Consider the following 18,346-nt stretch of genomic DNA (forward strand, 5'->3'; position numbering starts at 1 on the left):
CATGTTTTCTGCACAGCTAACGCCGGCTTCTCAGTGAAGTACCCTAAAGGCCTGTCCAAACAATAGTCTGCTCTCTTAGCGGCCTCTTCAAGTTGGTTCCATGTGCTGCCGAGCTCCTTATCCCTCCCTCCACCTTGCTCTTTTCATTTTTCTATCCACGTCTCCTCGTCCTTATCTGGAATAAGTGACTATATAACAAATCGGTGAGGCGCTGCAGACCGCCAAGGTCACTGGGTTTGTGAAAGGAGCTGGCTAATGTTGCCCTCAGAGAGTATACCTTGCCAGTTTGAGCGGGTTCCAGCTCTCGTATTGCTACAGCTCAGTTCCCCTCCAGCCGGGGCTCAAATCCTTCCTGTGCCCTCCAGATGGATAACTTTAGCTTACTATCGATCCACCACACTGCCTCACACCAAGGACTCTCCTCTCTGAGATGAATATACCAACACTCTTGTAATCTCATTACTGCATGACTATATTTTAGTAATAGTCAGATTTACTGTTTGATGCATTTAAAGTAACTCAAGACATCCTGCAGGGTAACTTCGCCAGGGGTTTTATTGCACTCTGGATATCACTTAGCGATTAAACTCGGGGCTGTACTGTGGTTTCATTTCTGTGACATAATGCAAATTAAAAGTCTTCATGGGCCCTTTGTATGATGTTGCACAAGCTCACTCTTTCTACCCTTAAGTTTCCAACAGTCCTTTTTATCAAGCTCACTCTCCAACCTGCAGTCTTCACATTAAAACACAACTTTTACTCTCTAAATCCCGTCAAAGTTTGCCGTCCTGCCTGAAAGAATTCATGCAAGTATTGTTCTTATAATTCACAGCCTTTCAAAAGACACAGGCAAACGCGAACAAGAAGTTTGTGACTGTTATCTGACACACAGCAAACTGTCCGTCCTGCACTCTGATCACACAAGACTACGTGACTGCACATGTCTGCCTGCATCCTACACAGAAGAACAGAGCATGTCACTAACATCTGCTGCAGGTCTAGAGGGGCCTGCAGACCCCGCATAGGCCTCTTATCTGAATTTCCGTATGCCTCTTTCTCTGTTTGTGGCTAACACTGCTTGTGCTGAATACTCAGTTCCTCTTTCTGTTGAGGCGGTCTTAAGTTCAGCCCTGGTAATGAAAATGTAAAAGACATGACTTCCTGTAAGGAGACTTTTCTGCACAAAAGTTCTGACACCTTTTAACATCCTTTTTGTACCAAACTGGGTGACATGTTAAGAGTTTTGTTTTGCCATGAGTCCCCCTGTGGTTTGAGCTTCAGAGCGGAGCAGTTTAGATTAGCTTAGGTTATGTGAAGCCTGTCAGTCACTCGAAATGCTTATGACAGGGATTTGTGTTTGAAAGCGAGTTCAGCGGAGTACGTTTGTTGTCTTCTTTCTGAAAGCTGGATGAACTTGTAGAAGCAACTGTTGGCCAACACTTTGGCCTTCCTGTATTATTTCCATGTGAAATATAGTCATCAAAGACATTCTGTGTGCTTTATTGCTTTCATTCTAAAATAGAGTCTAATCAAAGCACCTAAGCCTTGTACTTGTTGTATTTTAAGATTTGAAATGAAGTGCTTTCAATTGAGGTTTTGAAATAGTTTTCAATGCCCTATACCGTTTTGTTGCATAACATCAGGGCTGCAGCTGAAATGTAATGCCCAAGACTGTACTGTATCTACGACGAATGAATACATCTGAGTGAGTAGAGGAAGAACGATCAGAGAGAAAGTGACTAACACCAACACAAGAGTCATTTAACTTTCCATAATAATGACTGCCGGCTTCAAATAAACACAAGAGTATGTTCTGCCTTAGACTGTACAACCCGAGGGAGCTTTGACTGTTCATCAAAAACTCAAAGGTCACTTCAGTGCATGTCTTGAATCCACCAGTGCAAAATGTATATGCACCCATATAGGCGGTATTATGGCTTCACACCTCACCCTGGGAGGAAATGGAGAGGCGCTGTCTGTATTGATACACAGTCAATGCATGAACATCAAAAACCACCTCACCTCATGTGAGACAATTCATTCATACAACCTCATACATCCGTAGCTCCCTGCATGTTTCCATCTCACTGAACTTAATACAAGAGGTTACAGTGCTACATTAAATGAATGGGATTTAATGTGGCACCTTTATTATTTTGCTCCAAGAGACAGATTAAAGAAAAGAACATTTAAGAGTATGATATAGGGAGATAAAACTGACTGTAACAATTCTCTCCCTTCACTTCTTATAAGACAATAGCATCTTTGCATTAGACCCTCTGTGCTTCGCTATATCTAGGGATGTTTCGAAGCGACCAACTGAATTGTTGTTACAACAAACATTTATTTCCAACTATCCAACTAATTTAAACATTAAAAACATTTAGAAAAGAGTTTAAATTGAGCACAATTTATATGACACAGCAAAGCACGGGATCCCAGAGTCTGCAGGTAAACAAAGTCCGATTGGTTTGCTGAGTATGGCTAACATTAGCAGAGCTAGCACCACCAGCCATCAGATCTCCTTGCCGGTTAACATTCTCATGCCTGCACTGGTTATACATTGCTCTGGTGGAGTGGTTATATTATATACCAGTTTAACCAGACAAAGCCTTCACAACACTCAATCTCCATTTTCTAGATCAAAATACAGATATACGCGCCATGCTACTAGATACCATATGTCACCTGTGCTTGTTTACATCCAGGTAGTTGAGCATTATATCATTTTTGCAGTAGCCATTAACTGGAGCTACAGATGGCTTAGACTCAACATATGATCAACATTTTGGGTCTAAAGTAGTACAAATATTATTTTGTTCAACCAAATGCTGCCAACCTGCTAGTTTAGGCGACTGAATCGGGCGCCCCTAGTTATATTAATAATACTCGACCAAAATGAGAAACAATCTTCATTTGTCAAACATTTTTTAGGGGAAATCTTCCTTAAACAGAGGAAGTACTGTAAATAGAAACTATATAATACCCTGTGCAGATCTAAATTGGCCCAGCCAGCTCATTCTGTTAAGACCGTTGACTAAAAACAAACTGATTTGAACCTAATGGTCATTCACAGAGAAGGTTCAGTGGTGACTAAAAGAAAACCGGAGCTGTACCCATATTAGTTAGCTGTGAGGACTTAAGAAAGCATCTTGCTGTATTGTGGCGAATGTATTTCTACATGTATTACTCCAAGAGTAGTGTATGGTCACAGTGGTGTATAATCAACTTATGATAGTGAAAGCTGTTTATTTGAATCACACTGTACATGTTGAAGACTAATTGCAGACAAGAATTTAAAGGTGACATATCACGCTTTTTTCATCAATATATATTGGTCTAAGAGGTCCCCAAAACATGTCTTTAAAGTTTATGCTCAAAAAACACTTTGAAATCAGATTTTGGCATGCCTGAAAAACCCTCTTCTTCAGTCCTCCTCAGAACACTCTGTTTTCTCTCTGACCACGCCCCCTCAGGAAGTGGATGTGCCTCGGCTGTCCGGCACGTTGATCTAATGTTTATATGTTGGCTGAATATACACGGCTGCTCAGAGATTGTGTTACTTCAACCCTCTGAATCTGATCCTGACGGAGAGGCGCCTGTAGCAGGACCTTTCTGAAGGATTGGTCACAGATTTAGTGTTTCTTGTTGTTTTATTTATCAGTATGTCGACGTGTGTCTTGGTACACAGCTACGAACATGTAGCTATGTAGCTATGCTAACTAGCGCTAGCACTTATCCATGATAAATAAAAATCATCCACTAGATCTTCAAATCTGCAGACGTGGGGAGTAAAACCGACCTCTGCCAGAAAGGCAGCAGGACCTTTTATGAAGGATTGGTCACAGATTTAGTGTTTCTTGTTGTTTTATTTGTCAGTATGTAGACGTGTGTCTTGGTACACAGCTACAGCTACAGCTACAGCTATGAACATGTAGCTATGTGGCTATGCTAATTAGCGCTAGCACTTATCCATGACAAATAAAAATCATCCACTATATCTTCAAATCTGCAGATGTGGGGAGTAAAACCGACCTCTGCCAGAAAGGCAGCAGGACCTTACTGAAGGATTGGTCACAGATTCTGTGTTTCTTGTTGTTTTATTTGTCAGTATGTCGACGTGTGTCTTGGTACACAGCTACAGCTACGACATGTAGCTATGTAGCTATGCTAACTAGCGCTAGCACTTATCCATGATAAATAAAAATCATCCACTAGATCTTCAAATCTGCAGACGTGGGGAGTAAAACCGACCTTTGTGTTTATTAAGACAGCCTACAACTAGCATGCCTCCCTCCTAAGCTCCTCGTTACCACACATTTGTGCAGGTAATGAAAAACGGAGGGGGGATTCAGTATTATTTTATACAGTCTATGGGCTGAACAAGCTCCGAGCTCTGACTCCGTGACAGACCGGATATTGTTGTTACGTAACAAAAACACTGAAGTCTGAAACGGCTCGTTTCACACACATTTACAGAAAGGTGGAGAAATCAGAACAGGGGCAGAATGGATTTTTTTCATTCTCGGGGGGTTTGTAGACATGCCAGGGAAACATATTTTAGGTAGAGAACCATTAAAAAGTCCATTTTGCATGATATGTCACCTTTAAAACTTAATATCAAACCCACTGCAATAAACCTAGGAATCACTTTTGAACAGCACATCTCCAAACTCATCCAATCCTGTTTCCTCCAACTCCGCAGTATAGCCAAAATCCGATCAATGCTTTCTCTTTCCGACCTGGACACATTAACTCATGCTTTCATTTTCTCCTGTTTAGATTATTGCAATTCCCTTTACACCTGTCTAAGTCAATCATCTCTACACCGCTTACAGTTAATCCAAAATGCAGCCGCCAGATTACTAACTCGCACCAGCTGTCAGTCCCATATCACCCCTGTTCTTGCATCACTCCACTGGCTTCCCGTTAAATTCAGAATTAATTTCAAGATCCTTCTAACCACATACAAAGCTCTGCATGATCTTGCCCCCAGTTACATCTCCAAACTCTTCATCCCTTATTCCACCCCTTGTCCACTCAGATCAGCTGATCTCGGCCTTCTTTCCATCCCTCGTTCTTACTATAGAGCAAAAGGTGACCATGCTTTTTCCATCTACGCCCCCTCCCTCTGGAATGTGCTGCCTCAAGCCATCAGGTCTGCTGAGTCTGTTGATAACTTTAAGAAATTACTCAAAACACATTTGTATACACAGGCCTTCATAGAACCTCCCATCTAATATCTACTGTTGTCTGTCTATTGCCTTGCTTGTCTGATTATTTCTACACATATATTTTGTTTCTATCTTGCTTGTTTTATTGTTTTGTGCCTGTGAAGCACTTTGTAACCGAGCGTTTTAAAAGTGCTATATAAATACATTTTTACTGGCTTACTTACAATCAAACGCTTAAAATAAATTGGAAGTAATAACTCATAGTCCCCTTTGGATATAAATATTATGAACCCGTCAGATATTCTCATCATCAAGGTAAATATATAGAATAAGACATTCTTTTTGCCCTGTGTTCAACACTATATCTACTAAAACTGTGCACTATAGGACCCAAACCCAGATCATGTAGCAGAAATACAGACCTCATTCTTAAATGTAGTTTGCACTACAAAGCAAACAGTATGATCCCAGATTTGAGCCTCAAAGTGAGGTAACAGATCCTAAAAGCACAGATCAGGTGAAAGCCCGGTGCAGACTCAGACTGTACAGAGTTCTGGGCCAAACGCCATCCACCTGGCATGGCCCCCGACAGAGAGGCGGCCACAACAGAGACCTGCCAGCTCCCAACTGAGGCTGGTTGCCAGGAGACGAGTGGCTCCTCCCTTGGCTTTATTTACTGCACTCCTCATCAAGGTCATAGCCGGCGTCTCTGTGGCCGAAAGAGGAGGGAGAGAGAGAGACACGTGGCTTCCAGAGAGAGAGAGATAGGGGTTGAAGGCAGAGAGTGTGGGGGAGGCTAAGTGATATTGTTAATCTTCATCTTGGCCTAAAAAAACTACCTGTCAGCACCACTCTCTCCAAACAATGCCCCCCTGATTTATAGCATCGGTAAAGGCTAATGTTATCTGCTGCTGCACTGTGGCTGCTGATGGTTCACTTCTGTGGGATCAAAACTCAATTTCAAATGATTTATTAGAAAACAAAAAATGGGGCCAGCCTGCTAACAAATGCAGATTTTATTTGCAAGAAACATTACTTATACTTTTAAAAAATATTTCAAATTGCTTAATTCTTGTTCTCTTTAAACTGATTTAGCACAATTCATACTATTAAGGCAACTTAGAACTATTTAGACTACTCACTTTACATTATCCTGCTTACTGGCTACCAACTAGAGATTCAAACAAGTTGACACTAAGTATCGATTTAAAGATGATTTAGTTGTACAGCTATAAAAATAGCCCCTCAATTTTGAAGGTTAGTAGCTCTTCCATGGCTATGGTATTTTCATCAAACCATCAAATTAACATTAAACTTAACATTTTCATTCATGTAAAAGTCTGGACATTATCCTGCTTTACTGTCATCACATTAAACTTAACATTTTCAGTCATAGTAAAGTCAAAACATCAGTTGGCATTCTTGACAGATGTAGAAAATGACAGCAGCACCGATACGGCTCTTCCCCCTAACTTTTCTGTTTGCATGTTCTTCTCATTCCACTAGTCCTGTCACACCAAAGCTCATACCGTGTTGAAGTTTGGGATTTCTTTGTGTCTGTTTTCTTCATTTTTGGTTGATTGGTCAGCCATTAAAGGTGACATATCACGCTTTTTTCATCAATATATATTGGTCTAAGAGGTCCCCAAAACATGTCTTTAAAGTTTATGCTAAAAAAAACCACTTTGAAATCAGATTTTGGCATGCCTGAAGAACCCTCTTCTTCAGTCCTCCTCAGAACACTCTGTTTTCTCTCTGACCACGCCCCCTCAGGAAGTGGATGTGCGTCGGCTCTCCAGCACGTTGATCTAATGTTTACATGTTGGCTGAATATACACGGCTGCTCAGAGATCACGTTACTTCAACCCTCTGAATCTGATCCAGAATCTGATCCTGACGGAGAGGCGCCTGTAGCAGGACCTTTCTGAAGGATTGGTCACAGATTTAGTGTTTCTTGTTGTTTTATTTATCAGTATGTCGACGTGTGTCTTGGTACACAGCTACGAACATGTAGCTATGTGGCTATGCTAACTAGCGCTAGCACTTATCCATGATAAATAAAAATCATCCACTAGATCTTCAAATCTGCAGACGTGGGGAGTAAAACCGACCTTTGTGTTTATTAAGACAGCCTACAACTAGCATGCCTCCCTCCTAAGCTCCTTGTTGGCACACATTTGTGCAGGTAATGAAAAACGGAGGAGGGATTCAGTATTATTTTATACAGTCTATGGGCTGAAAAAGCTCTGAGCTCTGACTCTGTGACAGACCGGATATTGTTGTTACGTAACAAAAACACGGAAGTCTGAAACGGCTCGTTTCACACACATTTACAGAAAGGTGGAGAAATCAAAACAGGGGCAGATTTCAGGTAGAGAACCATTAAAAAGTCAATTTTGCATGATATGTCACCTTTAAGCTTTGTTGTGCTCTCCAAATAAATAAATAGTCATATTAGAAATATCCTCCATGTCGTTTACTGATGCTATCAGGAAGTACATTTTTGCCGCAGTGTCACCAGGCAGTGATATGTGCCTTTTCCTCAGATTGATTTGATTTGAGGTGTTTGATCTGGTTGTCCCTGGCATTGCTCTTGTTATTCAGAATTGATAACTGTTGTTTGGGGGTTTGACCAATCAGAATCAAATATGAAACACAGCTGGGTGATTAGTAAGAAAGCCGGGTAATGATGTGTCATGAAGCATTCTTAACGGTCATGATATTATGCATTCTATAAATATTAACAGTCAAGTCTGATTTCCACTGCAGCTCCGATCTATAAGTGCCTTTCTGTAACAGCACCACTTTTAGCCCACTCTCAGTTTTGCATCCATCTACAGTTCATTACTGAACATATTGTACTCGTCACATCCACATGATGTTTTTCCTGCTGGATCCAAAGAGAGCAGATCAAACGATAAGCCAAACAGACTTAAAGCCAAAAAACTCACATTTCGTTGGACGCTCCAGTTTCCGCCTCCCTCTTTTCTTGCGCGGAGGCGTCAGGCTGTCGTCCTTGTCTTTCTCCGCGTCCTGCTCTTCCCGGCTGAGCAGGAATCCGTTCTCCTGGGGCGGGCTCAGGCTCGGGCTCTGATCCTGTGAGCTGTCCTCTGCCCGGCAGGAGGAAGGCTCTCTGGGGATCCCGTTCTCCACTTCCCTCCTCTCCTGTTTGGGGAAGCAGGCTTCAGATGTCCTGTCCCTGTGCCCGCCCACATCTCCATTGTGGACCTGTGCCATGGACGGCCTACCCAGCCCCGAGTAGCTGTTGCCCACACTCACACTGCCTTTCAGAGAGCCGCAGCTCTCCACCTGCAGGGGGAGAGGAGGATGAAACTATAACATCCTGACATCTATCAGCTTTGGAGATGATTATTGCTGCAGTATGTTACAGTCTGAAGTTCTGAAGGAATAAAACGGCTTTCTGAATGGGCACTTTTGACATATCTCTGGATATAGTGTAGCCGGCTGTGCTATAAACAAAACCATTCACAAGATCCAACAAATCATCCAGCATGCTTTGAAAAAGGTCATCTCCCTCAGCAACAATAAAACAGCTGAAACTATCAAGAGTGAAGATAAGCACTCTGCAGTGTCTACAGGCAAAATGAGCGATTTAAAAGAAAATATGAATGAAAGTAATCATCCCTTTAATGTAAGATAAGCTTAATTTCATCCCTCAGCTCCATCTGGACCCAATCAAACACGTAGCTCCACTTCTACACTTATTAGTCAGTGAATTATGGCATTTCCCATTCAGCTCTGTTAAACTCCAGTTGTAAACTTCAAAGCCGTGCCAGTAAATCTGCTGTACGGCCATTAACTCGCGAGCAAGGAAAGGATTACACTCGAGTTCATCAGGTACAAGACTGAGCTTCCTGTAGCCGTGCATTCACCATTACAGCAGCACGGAAATATGTCAAGAATGTTGGCTGTTTGACAGGGAAGACGTTTTCACTCCGGCCAGCTTTGGAACGCCCAGTGAAACTATTTCATTCTTTTGCAGAGGAGTGAATTCAAAGAGAGCTGACCTATCTAGAGTTACAGAGGCAGACATTCAGCTCTCACATCTTCCTTTACTTAGAAAAAACCCACTGATTCTCTCGTAAGACCTAGAAAAGATACGTCTCTACTCTAAGTGTTAAAAAAATCTGATCTGCATGTCTCTGCTCCTACCTAAAAATAGCCAGAAAAAGACTCTTTCTCAGACAATCCCATTACTGGGTCACTGGGAGCAGAAAGTGGAGCATGTCTTGTGAGATCAGACTGTCAGCACTGATGAGAGTAGCGCTGAAGCTCTCATCCCCTGTAGGTAAAGGCAGAGCAGTTTGCATATTGGGCAGGAGACAGAAACGCCTCAGGAGGCATCTGTCTTTCTGCGGGCGGTGTTTAGCAAACACAGGATCCTGTAGCTAAAAGGTCAAATGTACCTTGTTCTAGCAGAGTGAATGTGAAAACACTAAGGTAAACTAGTCCTGTAAAGACTGAGGCATTCATGAAAGTCGAACAGTATCATAAAACAAAGCTACATTGAGCCAAAGTTAGATTTCAAGCATTCCATGCAAGCCGCAGAGATCTGAATGACTTCATGCTCGTGGTAACAGAGAACAAATTAACAGTCAATTCTAAACAGTTGCACTCATAGAGAGCTGCGGGCTTGTAAATCTGTTTGACACCATGAATGAAAACAACAAGCTCAGAGGTTATTAATATTCTGACTCAATTTGTAACTCCAAAAAAAGGCTGCAGTGTGAAAGTCAAACACAAGCACACATTTAGCTAATAGCCTCACCCACACACACAGAGAGAGAGAGAAACAGTAAACACAACTGTTGCTGAAAGAATTACGTAACAGATTAGCGGCCCACTGAACTACATGTGGCCCCTGCCAGAGGTCAAAGGTCACAGTGGGTAAACGAGGCAGCTCAGACAGGCAGACAGAGGTCAACATAAACCACTGGCTCCAAAACCCAGTTCACTGCTGCAGCACTGCAACTGCAACACAACAAGCTCCACCTCAAATCACTGTTTAATCAAACTGACTTCTTTTACATCAAAGACCAGCTGAGGGAATGGTGGGACCATTTTTGCATCTGGCAACTTTGCTGTTCTACATCTGTTCTCATCAGAGTCATTTCCAACTGCATCAGTGAGCTGTGATTATCAGCTGTAGAAGCTCTGCACTCTGGGGTTGCTGGTGGCCTAGCGGTCTAAGCACCCCATGTACAGAGGCTGCAGTCCTCGTCGCAGGGGTCGCCGGTTCGATTCCCAGCCAGTCGACCATTTCCTGCATGTCTTCCCCCACTCTCTACTCCCCACATTTCCTGTCTCTCTTCAGCTGTACTATCTAATAAAGGCAAAAAGGCCAAAAACATAACTTAAAAAAAAAAAAAAAGAAGCTCTGCACTCTAACTCTAACAAAGTTAAAAACTAGCTGGTTGGCATAGTGGAGAATTCAGGAACTGAGGACTCGAGAGTTAACATCTAGCACTTTAATTTAATATACCAAAGAGTACTTTATACAACTGCTTTTTTAAGTGTCTAGTGATATCACTTCTTATAAATTGGTGCTATACAAACACAAATTGATTGATTGGTTGATATTTTTTACCAGGGAGTTGGAGGAAACAAAATAAGGAGCCAAAACAGGATAGATGAATGTTCTGTCTTCTTTAAAGACATGTTTGTACGAATACTCGTCAGCACTCTAGTAAATTAAACAACGATAGAGGAGTTATATGAAATCCTCTTGATTATTGAGGCTGCGTTCACACTGTAAGCCTTGATGCTCGATTCAGATTCCCACGTTGAAATTGATCCACTGAGGAAGCTTGCGAATCGATGAGGTGATAATGAGGAAGAGGAGAAAGGGTCAGATTTTGAATGATGGCTTTTTATGGTGCAACTGCTGCAATGAGTTGCTCAAGAGTGACGTAAAGATCACACGACCTGTATCTGATTCAAGACCACATATGAAGAAGCCAAACTCTGATTCAAAGAGATAAGATTCTGTGTAACTTGCACTGTTCAAACTTTCATGAAAAATCTGCTCTGAGTAACATGAGCAAAAAAAAAAAAATCTGATTTAGGTGACTTTTGTCTGCAGTGTGAATGTAGTCTGAGTTACAACACAGGTGATTACCTAGATTATTCCCAAATTGAATGCAAAAATCTTGCCTTGTGTTACACCCACAAATATTTTGAAACATTCTTTGATCAGTTCTCAATCAACCCATCTACTAGTTCTTAGTCTTGACACATGCCAGCATGCACAGCTGGTATCACAGCCACATTCAGCTTTAAAATAACACCTGGTTTTCTGGAGTGTATGGCTGTGTGTTCAAACCAAGCGGCAAGCTCCGGTCTCAAACGATGAAGCCAATGCGGAAGCGATATAAACTGCAATACATCTAAAATCTGCTTGAGGCTGGCTGCAGAAACACCAGAAACCACATAGATATGAATGGGAAAAAGACGATCTTTGCAGCATTAATAAACATGTTTACAGCCTGGTTCAAAAAACAGCTTGGCCCTACAACGCTAATCTCTCTAATGGCACACACTGTACGGGGGGTGAATTTTTTTCTAACGTGACGGTTAAGAAGATATTAAGATTATGAGTTTTGCCCAAATAAGGACATGACTGACGTGACTCCCGGTCGGGAACACACAGCCATTGGCTAAGAGACTCACACTACGTGACACTCTGCCTAGTTGAGTTCCGCATTACCAATATGGCTGCTGCCGTCGATTTGCTTCAAAACAGCTCTCAGGAACAGATGGGTGACGTCACGGATACTACGTCCATATTTTATACAGTCTATGGTTCAAACCGGACCCTGAGATAGCATTATTTGGGTATTCTCCATCTTTATATAATCAAAGTCTCTCTGTGCAGATCACTATCATGTATGGTATGGTAATTGCTAAGAGAGTGATATTAAATCTCTGGAAGTCTGACACTGTGCCCCAGTTCAAGACCTGGCTGTCTGACCTCACCTGTGTACTGCACATGGAGAAAATCCGGTATGGCATGATGGGAAATCTCACCAAATTTTTCAACATCTGGCAGCCTTTTCCTGATTATCTTACCCAATTGGACAGAGTACCCTGGCAGTGTCTGATTTTACTGCTCACTGCTTACCTCTCTTTAAAAATTTGTCTTAAGAAATATTGTGCTAGTGATGCTATGTAGAATAATGTAAGCCCTGTTTTGTTTTGTGTTTGTTTGTTTGTTTGTTTTTCTGTCTGACTTTATTCTTTACACTCTGTAAAACTTTCTGAAAATCTTAATAAAAACATGTTTTTAAAAAAAAAAAGCTTTAAAATAACACCTTATGAGTGAATTTAGGAGCTAGTTTTATACATTGAAGGCTTCCTTTAGACTATCTGAAGTCAGTGACTGTTTCAGCCCTGACCTGCGATAGTAAAGAGCAGCATGGTCTGTTAATATGTAAAATATAAACCCCTCTGTGAACTGATGTGAATGAATCAATACTTAACTATGGTATGCATTTATAAGCAGGCGTTCAGTGTTTTCCCTGATGTTTAATAATTAGCACAAAGAAAAAAAAACGGAAACCTGTTTTTTTTGTCGGAGTATCTTTCAGATTCAAACTGAGAATCCAATAAGTACTTTGTAGATAGCATATAAAGTTGGCAGGAAAATGTTAAGTGACTATCTGGTACACATAAGAACCACAACATTAAAACATCTATATAACCACAGCGTCTGGCACGTGTTCAATCCCCCTCAGCTGTGGAAACAGTCACCAAGGCGCCCTGATTCTGACTCCAGCTATTCTTCGTCCCCCTCAGCTGCTGTAAATACACTCAGACACAAACCCTCAGGCGTATCCCTCCACAACACACCTACCTGTACATGTTTCTGTAATCTCTGTGTTTAGTAAACACCAAGAGAATTCATTAACAAGATGTGAAGCAGGGGTTTATGCTAATGATAACATCTCAGGGAACAAAACACCCAGGTACATGATGCCCCAAGAGTCATTATGAAATCAGCTCTTTTAACTCCAAAAGACATCACAGACTGATAACTTATGATGTTATTGTAGTGTTTGTGATCAGGTGAGAAACATGCAGGAGACTGTGTGATGCTTTTGAGTACAAAGTGATGAGTACCTGCAATGCAAAGCTTTTCGCATTAGAGCTTCCAATCTAGTATAAAGACCATGTTCCAAAAGATCATAGTCAATGTTGCTGTGAAAAACCTGCTGTCATAAGAAGTGTGGAGACGCTATAAGGGCTGGGCATCAATGAGAGAACCAGTATCCTCAGATTGAAAAGGACACCAAGAGAGGGCTTCATTTGATATCCAATATGTATCCTAATGAATATTGCTGCAAAAACATCAAAACTTCACTCCATCAAAATTATGTTTTACATAATAACATTGTTAAAGTGTGAACTGCCAATGCTGTCAAATACACTGTGCTGAGCTTAACAACTCCATAGGCTATATGAAATGTAGGCAGGGTAGCTGGCCAATCAGGCTTTGCATTTAATCAAAACTGTACAGCTCTCCCACTACACTACACTTGTTTTGTATATTTATATTCTTTGTAGATGATTTGATCTTATTCTATTCAAGTTCTCTGACTTCAGGAACATAGCCCTGCACTCACTTTTGACTTTGTTTTTATTCTGCTTCTATGTTCATTGTTTTTGCACCAAGACAAATGTCTTGCATGTGATAACCTACTTGGGGATAAACCTGATTCTGATCCTGAGTCCAGTTGTTATTTTTCTAGATTTGTTCTTTAAAAAGTGGTTTTGAGCGCGGATTTAGCCTAATGGGTAAGTTGTGCGCCCATGTAGCGGCCTAGCGGGTGGCCTGGGTTCGACTTCAGCCTGCGGCCTCTATCCCGCATGTCACTCTCTCCCAGTTTCCTACACTATCTGTTGTCCTCTCCTCTATAAATAAAGGTGTAAAAGCCAAGCAGCAACCTCCGGTCCCAAACTATGAAGCCCGTGCGGAAGTGTTATAAACTGCAATTCATCGAGAATCTGCTTGAGGCTGGCTGCAGAAACACAGGAAACCACATACACACCCATTCAAAAAAGACGATCTTTGCAGCATTAATAAACATGTTTACAGTCTGGTTCAAAAAACGGCTTGGCTCTACGTAGCTAATCTCTCTATCGGCACACACTGTACGGGGGGTGAATTTATTTCTAACGCAATGGTTCAGAAGATATTAAGATTACGAGTTTTTGCCCAAATAAGGACATGACTGACTTGCCTCCCGGACGGGAACACAAACACCGTTGGCTAAGAGGCTCAAACTCCGCCTCTTTATGTCACACTATGCCTGGTTGAGTTCCGCATTTCCAATATGGCTGCCGTCGTCGATTGGCTTCAAAACAGCGCTCAGGAACAGATAGGTGACGTCACGGATACTATGTCCATTATTTATACAGTCTATGGTAAAAGCCCAAAGAATATACCTTAAAAAAAAAAGTGGCTTTAATACTTGTTTCATTTGACCGGATGACTTTGGGTCCTGCTTGGTACTTTAGCTTTAGTTGCAATCATTTTTCAATTGGAGGTGTCAGAACAAACTTTTTGTAATGTTATTGCACAAGTTCTCTAGAGATGTGCTTCAGCAAGAGGATCTAACCCTACATACTTTCATGCAGCCTATCACTGCTTGAAGTTAGAGTGAGAGTCTGGATGTCAAGTCTGAAAAAGTCACAAAAAATGCACCTAAATTCTCAAATCCAGACATCAGAGGAATGTGGGAAAGGCTAGCCTTGGTATTTTAATCATTAATCGTCTTTAGGCAAAGAGAGAGGAAGTTAAATTTGATGGTTGGATGGTTGGTTGATCATCCAACAAGCTCTTTGTTTTACTTAGAGCATTGTGCTCCAATCACAGGACTTACTGCTGGGTCAAAGAGCATCTGAAACACCCTACCCCCACCACATAATAAGAATCTTTGATAATATCTTCACCCCAACATTCACCTCTTCACACAGTGGTTTGGACCCCTCTTCACCCTGCATTCTTTTTCCATCCTTGACACTTCCTTTTACTCTTCATGTGCACAACATGTTGAATACCTTTAAGAAAAAAGGCCCACTGATCTCTCCCACATTGCATTCTCCACAATAACAGGAAAGTTTTTACACTTCCTGTTTGGCCTTGCTTTTTTATTAAGCCTACCTAGACCATGTAATATTCAGAACAACATTTGACTCAAACTCTTCACTAAACCTCAGACTAAAACAGTCCTGAAGGGTTGAGAAAATCTCTTTAAATAAGAACATATGGATCCATGTGAATGATGACATGTTAAATACTCACCGGAAACTGCTTGCGTTTTCTTCCAGGCTTGCTGACTTTGAATGAGGCACTACTTTTAGCTGACTTCTCCTCTTTCATCAGATCCCTGTCCAGTATTGTGCTTTCACCCTGTCAACATAAAAGAAAACATCATGAGCACCTTGGTTTGGTGGTGATCAGGTGACTGTTTTAACTTGAGGACGAGTGCCTGATTTCTATGATAACGTTAAGGATAGTATTTGTTCATATAGTGAGTGTTTGACCTCAGCAATGGTTGCAGAAGAAGTAATACCAGATCGTCTGAACCCACACAAAACTGCACCTCACTGAAACACTTGAACATTTAGGGAGGAGGGGCTGCAGTGGGTCCTTGAGTATCTTTGGCTGAGTGGACAATGACACAGATAGAAAGTGAATGGCACGTTCCTTTGAACTACGCCGAAGTGAAGGCTCCACGGACGCAGCGCTGACCTTCCACAGACAATCCCCCCTTGACACCGTTACAAAGACGTCGACCGGCCCCTGTCTTCCCCCGCTGCAATTTCCCTTTGATTAATAAAACTGTCTACCCCCATGAACAAAGCCCCGTGTCCGCCACCACCAAGTGCCCCCGTGGTTGATGGGAGAAAAGATGATCCTAATGTAGATGCTTTGAGTTCCAATATTGACTGAATAGGACCACCAGCACCAGGTCTGAATGCAAATGAGATTGCAAGGCCATCATTGACAGCTTCAGTGGGGGGTGGAGGGCTGGGTTCTTATTAAATTCCTTCAGTATTGAATGTGAGATTCCCGACAAGATAAATGAGCTCTCTGCACTGTAAGGCTTTCTGGGACAGAGGCCTTCTGTTTACTTGTCGTTAAGTACATTGGTTTTAACTCAAGCACTGTGGGGAAGAATGACAATAGATTATTACTGTGCATGGACTGTGTTTGTGTATAAAGGATGCTGTTAAATGCAACAAGACAATACAGTGACTTAACTACAGAATATAAGTAGGGGAGACCAGGGACAGGTGTCCCACTTTTAGTTTTGTTTGTTTTTCATTGTTTTTACCAGGCCTGTGAATTGGTTATAACTGCTGCATGTACAGTCGCTGTGGATCATCTAAATCAGGGGTGTCAAACCCATTTCAGTTCAGGGGCCACATACAGCCGAGTTGATCTGAAGTGGGCCGGACCAGTAAAATCATAACATAATAACATATAAATAAGGACAATTCCAAATGTTCCCTTTTGTTTTAGCACAAAAAAGTACAAGTACTTTCTGAAAATGTTCACATTTAATGAACTAATATAATGAACTAATAATCTTTCTACAAAAACCGCTGTTCTATTTTTCGCCATGATGAGTCTCATAGTGGGGCCAAATATAATATACTTTAAGGACTGAAACCTGCTGCGAACACACTGAGCACACAGATTTCCCAGTCACCTGACATAGTAATGCTAGTGTTAGTAGTGAAGGAAGCACCTATGACGCACCAACATGTATGGTAAGCACATGCATGATATGAGGCTCCTTCTGAAAATAGTGGATCCACTGCACATATACATACACTTTAGTGTTTATTGGATCTTGAAGTGCTCTAAAAATCTATGAAATTCAACCAGATTATGCAAACTGCAAATATTATTTTTTCCCCCTCATAGAAATAAGGCCCGGAGCGTCGTTCAGGTGCACTCCGTCAGCCGTTTGATTGTATGTGCCCCCCAGAGGATACATTAGAAAAGAAGTTACACATTTTTCGTTTTGCGAAATCATCCGGATTGGAACCTCTGGCAGGCCGGATTGGAACCTCTGGCGGGCCGGAATGGAACCTCTGGATGGCCGCTTTTGGCCCGCGGGCCGTATGTTAGACACCCCTGATCTAAATGCTGTTTGCTTACCACCGGTTAATAGCAAAAGAAGACGGAAGCATTGATGCAATAGACTGTCAGAAAACTCTGTAAGGAACTACTTCCTCTTCAAAATCCCCCAAAAGTATTGAAGTTAACTGCAAACTGTGTTAGGTCAAACTAGCATAGCATAAAGCTACCATAAGTATGCAGAGAGAGCGAGGCACCATGCAGAAGGTGCACTTACTACAAAAACTAGTAAAGTTTAAGATTTTAAAATGCTACCAAGATGTATTTTTAGCTCCTACTTCAGAGTTAGTGAGAGGAACTTTCAGTGACATTATGAACCATGACTACCTTTTCAAAATACTTATTAACATGACCTTCAGGTGGAAGAAATGCAGACAAATGATGAAACAGAGAATTCATGGCCCCAAAACCCAAAACAAACAAAGCGCTTTGACCACAGTGTCATCCATCTTACGGTTTGTGTATGTTGCATTGCTATACCAACCACTGGTGGGCTTACATTGCCTGAGTGCCCCTCACTAGTGGTTCACATGTGATGGAAAAAAAGGCCTATTAGGTGGTTCACTGGGGAGCTCCCTAGTGGACTCTCAGTCTCGGGGAATCCCAGATGTTTTGGGTCAGATGGTAACAGATAAGTTTAAAATGGAAATGATGGGAAGTGATGAGAAAAATGTCTTAACCCACGGGGAGTTGGAGCCTGTGAGTGAGTGCTGGGGTGGTGGTGAATTGAAGGAGGAGGGGTGATACAGTGAAGGAGTGACTTTAACAGGTCAAAGGGAGGAATGGTAAATGTTACATCTCAAATAGGCTGTCACATTGGAAGCATTTGTATCTGGAGATGCAGATGAGTAATGGTGTTTCATTTTCCTGTAACGTGGCCTTTGACATAGAAAAAACCTTTGCAGTGGTACTACAGCCAACTCTTCACGTGGGCACACAGTCTGATGGATGACAGTATACTACGCATGTAATCTCAGCAAAGAGCCTCATCACCTTTTCT

General features: G+C 41.8%; 1 protein-coding gene and 1 long non-coding RNA gene across 16 annotated transcripts in view; one reads left to right on the top strand and one right to left on the bottom strand.

Annotated features, from left to right (window-relative positions):
• Positions 1–18,346, top strand: part of LOC117805865 — a 128,392-nt gene that overhangs the window by 37,625 nt on the left and 72,421 nt on the right. The window lies entirely within an intron of this gene.
• The window catches only part of dnmt3ab (DNA (cytosine-5-)-methyltransferase 3 alpha b), a 55,956-nt gene that overhangs the window by 34,283 nt on the left and 3,327 nt on the right, over positions 1–18,346 (bottom strand). For all 4 annotated transcript variants that reach the window (XM_034674439.1, XM_034674438.1, XM_034674437.1 and 1 more), the window contains exons 3-4: positions 15,499–15,606; positions 8,126–8,483 (exon numbers count right to left, since the gene is read on the bottom strand). In XM_034674439.1, the coding sequence (XP_034530330.1) occupies positions 8,126–8,483; positions 15,499–15,606 (466 nt within the window). The remainder of the gene's footprint in view (positions 1–8,125; positions 8,484–15,498; positions 15,607–18,346) is intronic.

This window comes from Notolabrus celidotus, chromosome 22 (genome assembly GCF_009762535.1).
Source record: "Notolabrus celidotus isolate fNotCel1 chromosome 22, fNotCel1.pri, whole genome shotgun sequence".
In the NCBI taxonomy this organism is placed as follows: domain Eukaryota; kingdom Metazoa; phylum Chordata; class Actinopteri; order Labriformes; family Labridae; genus Notolabrus; species Notolabrus celidotus.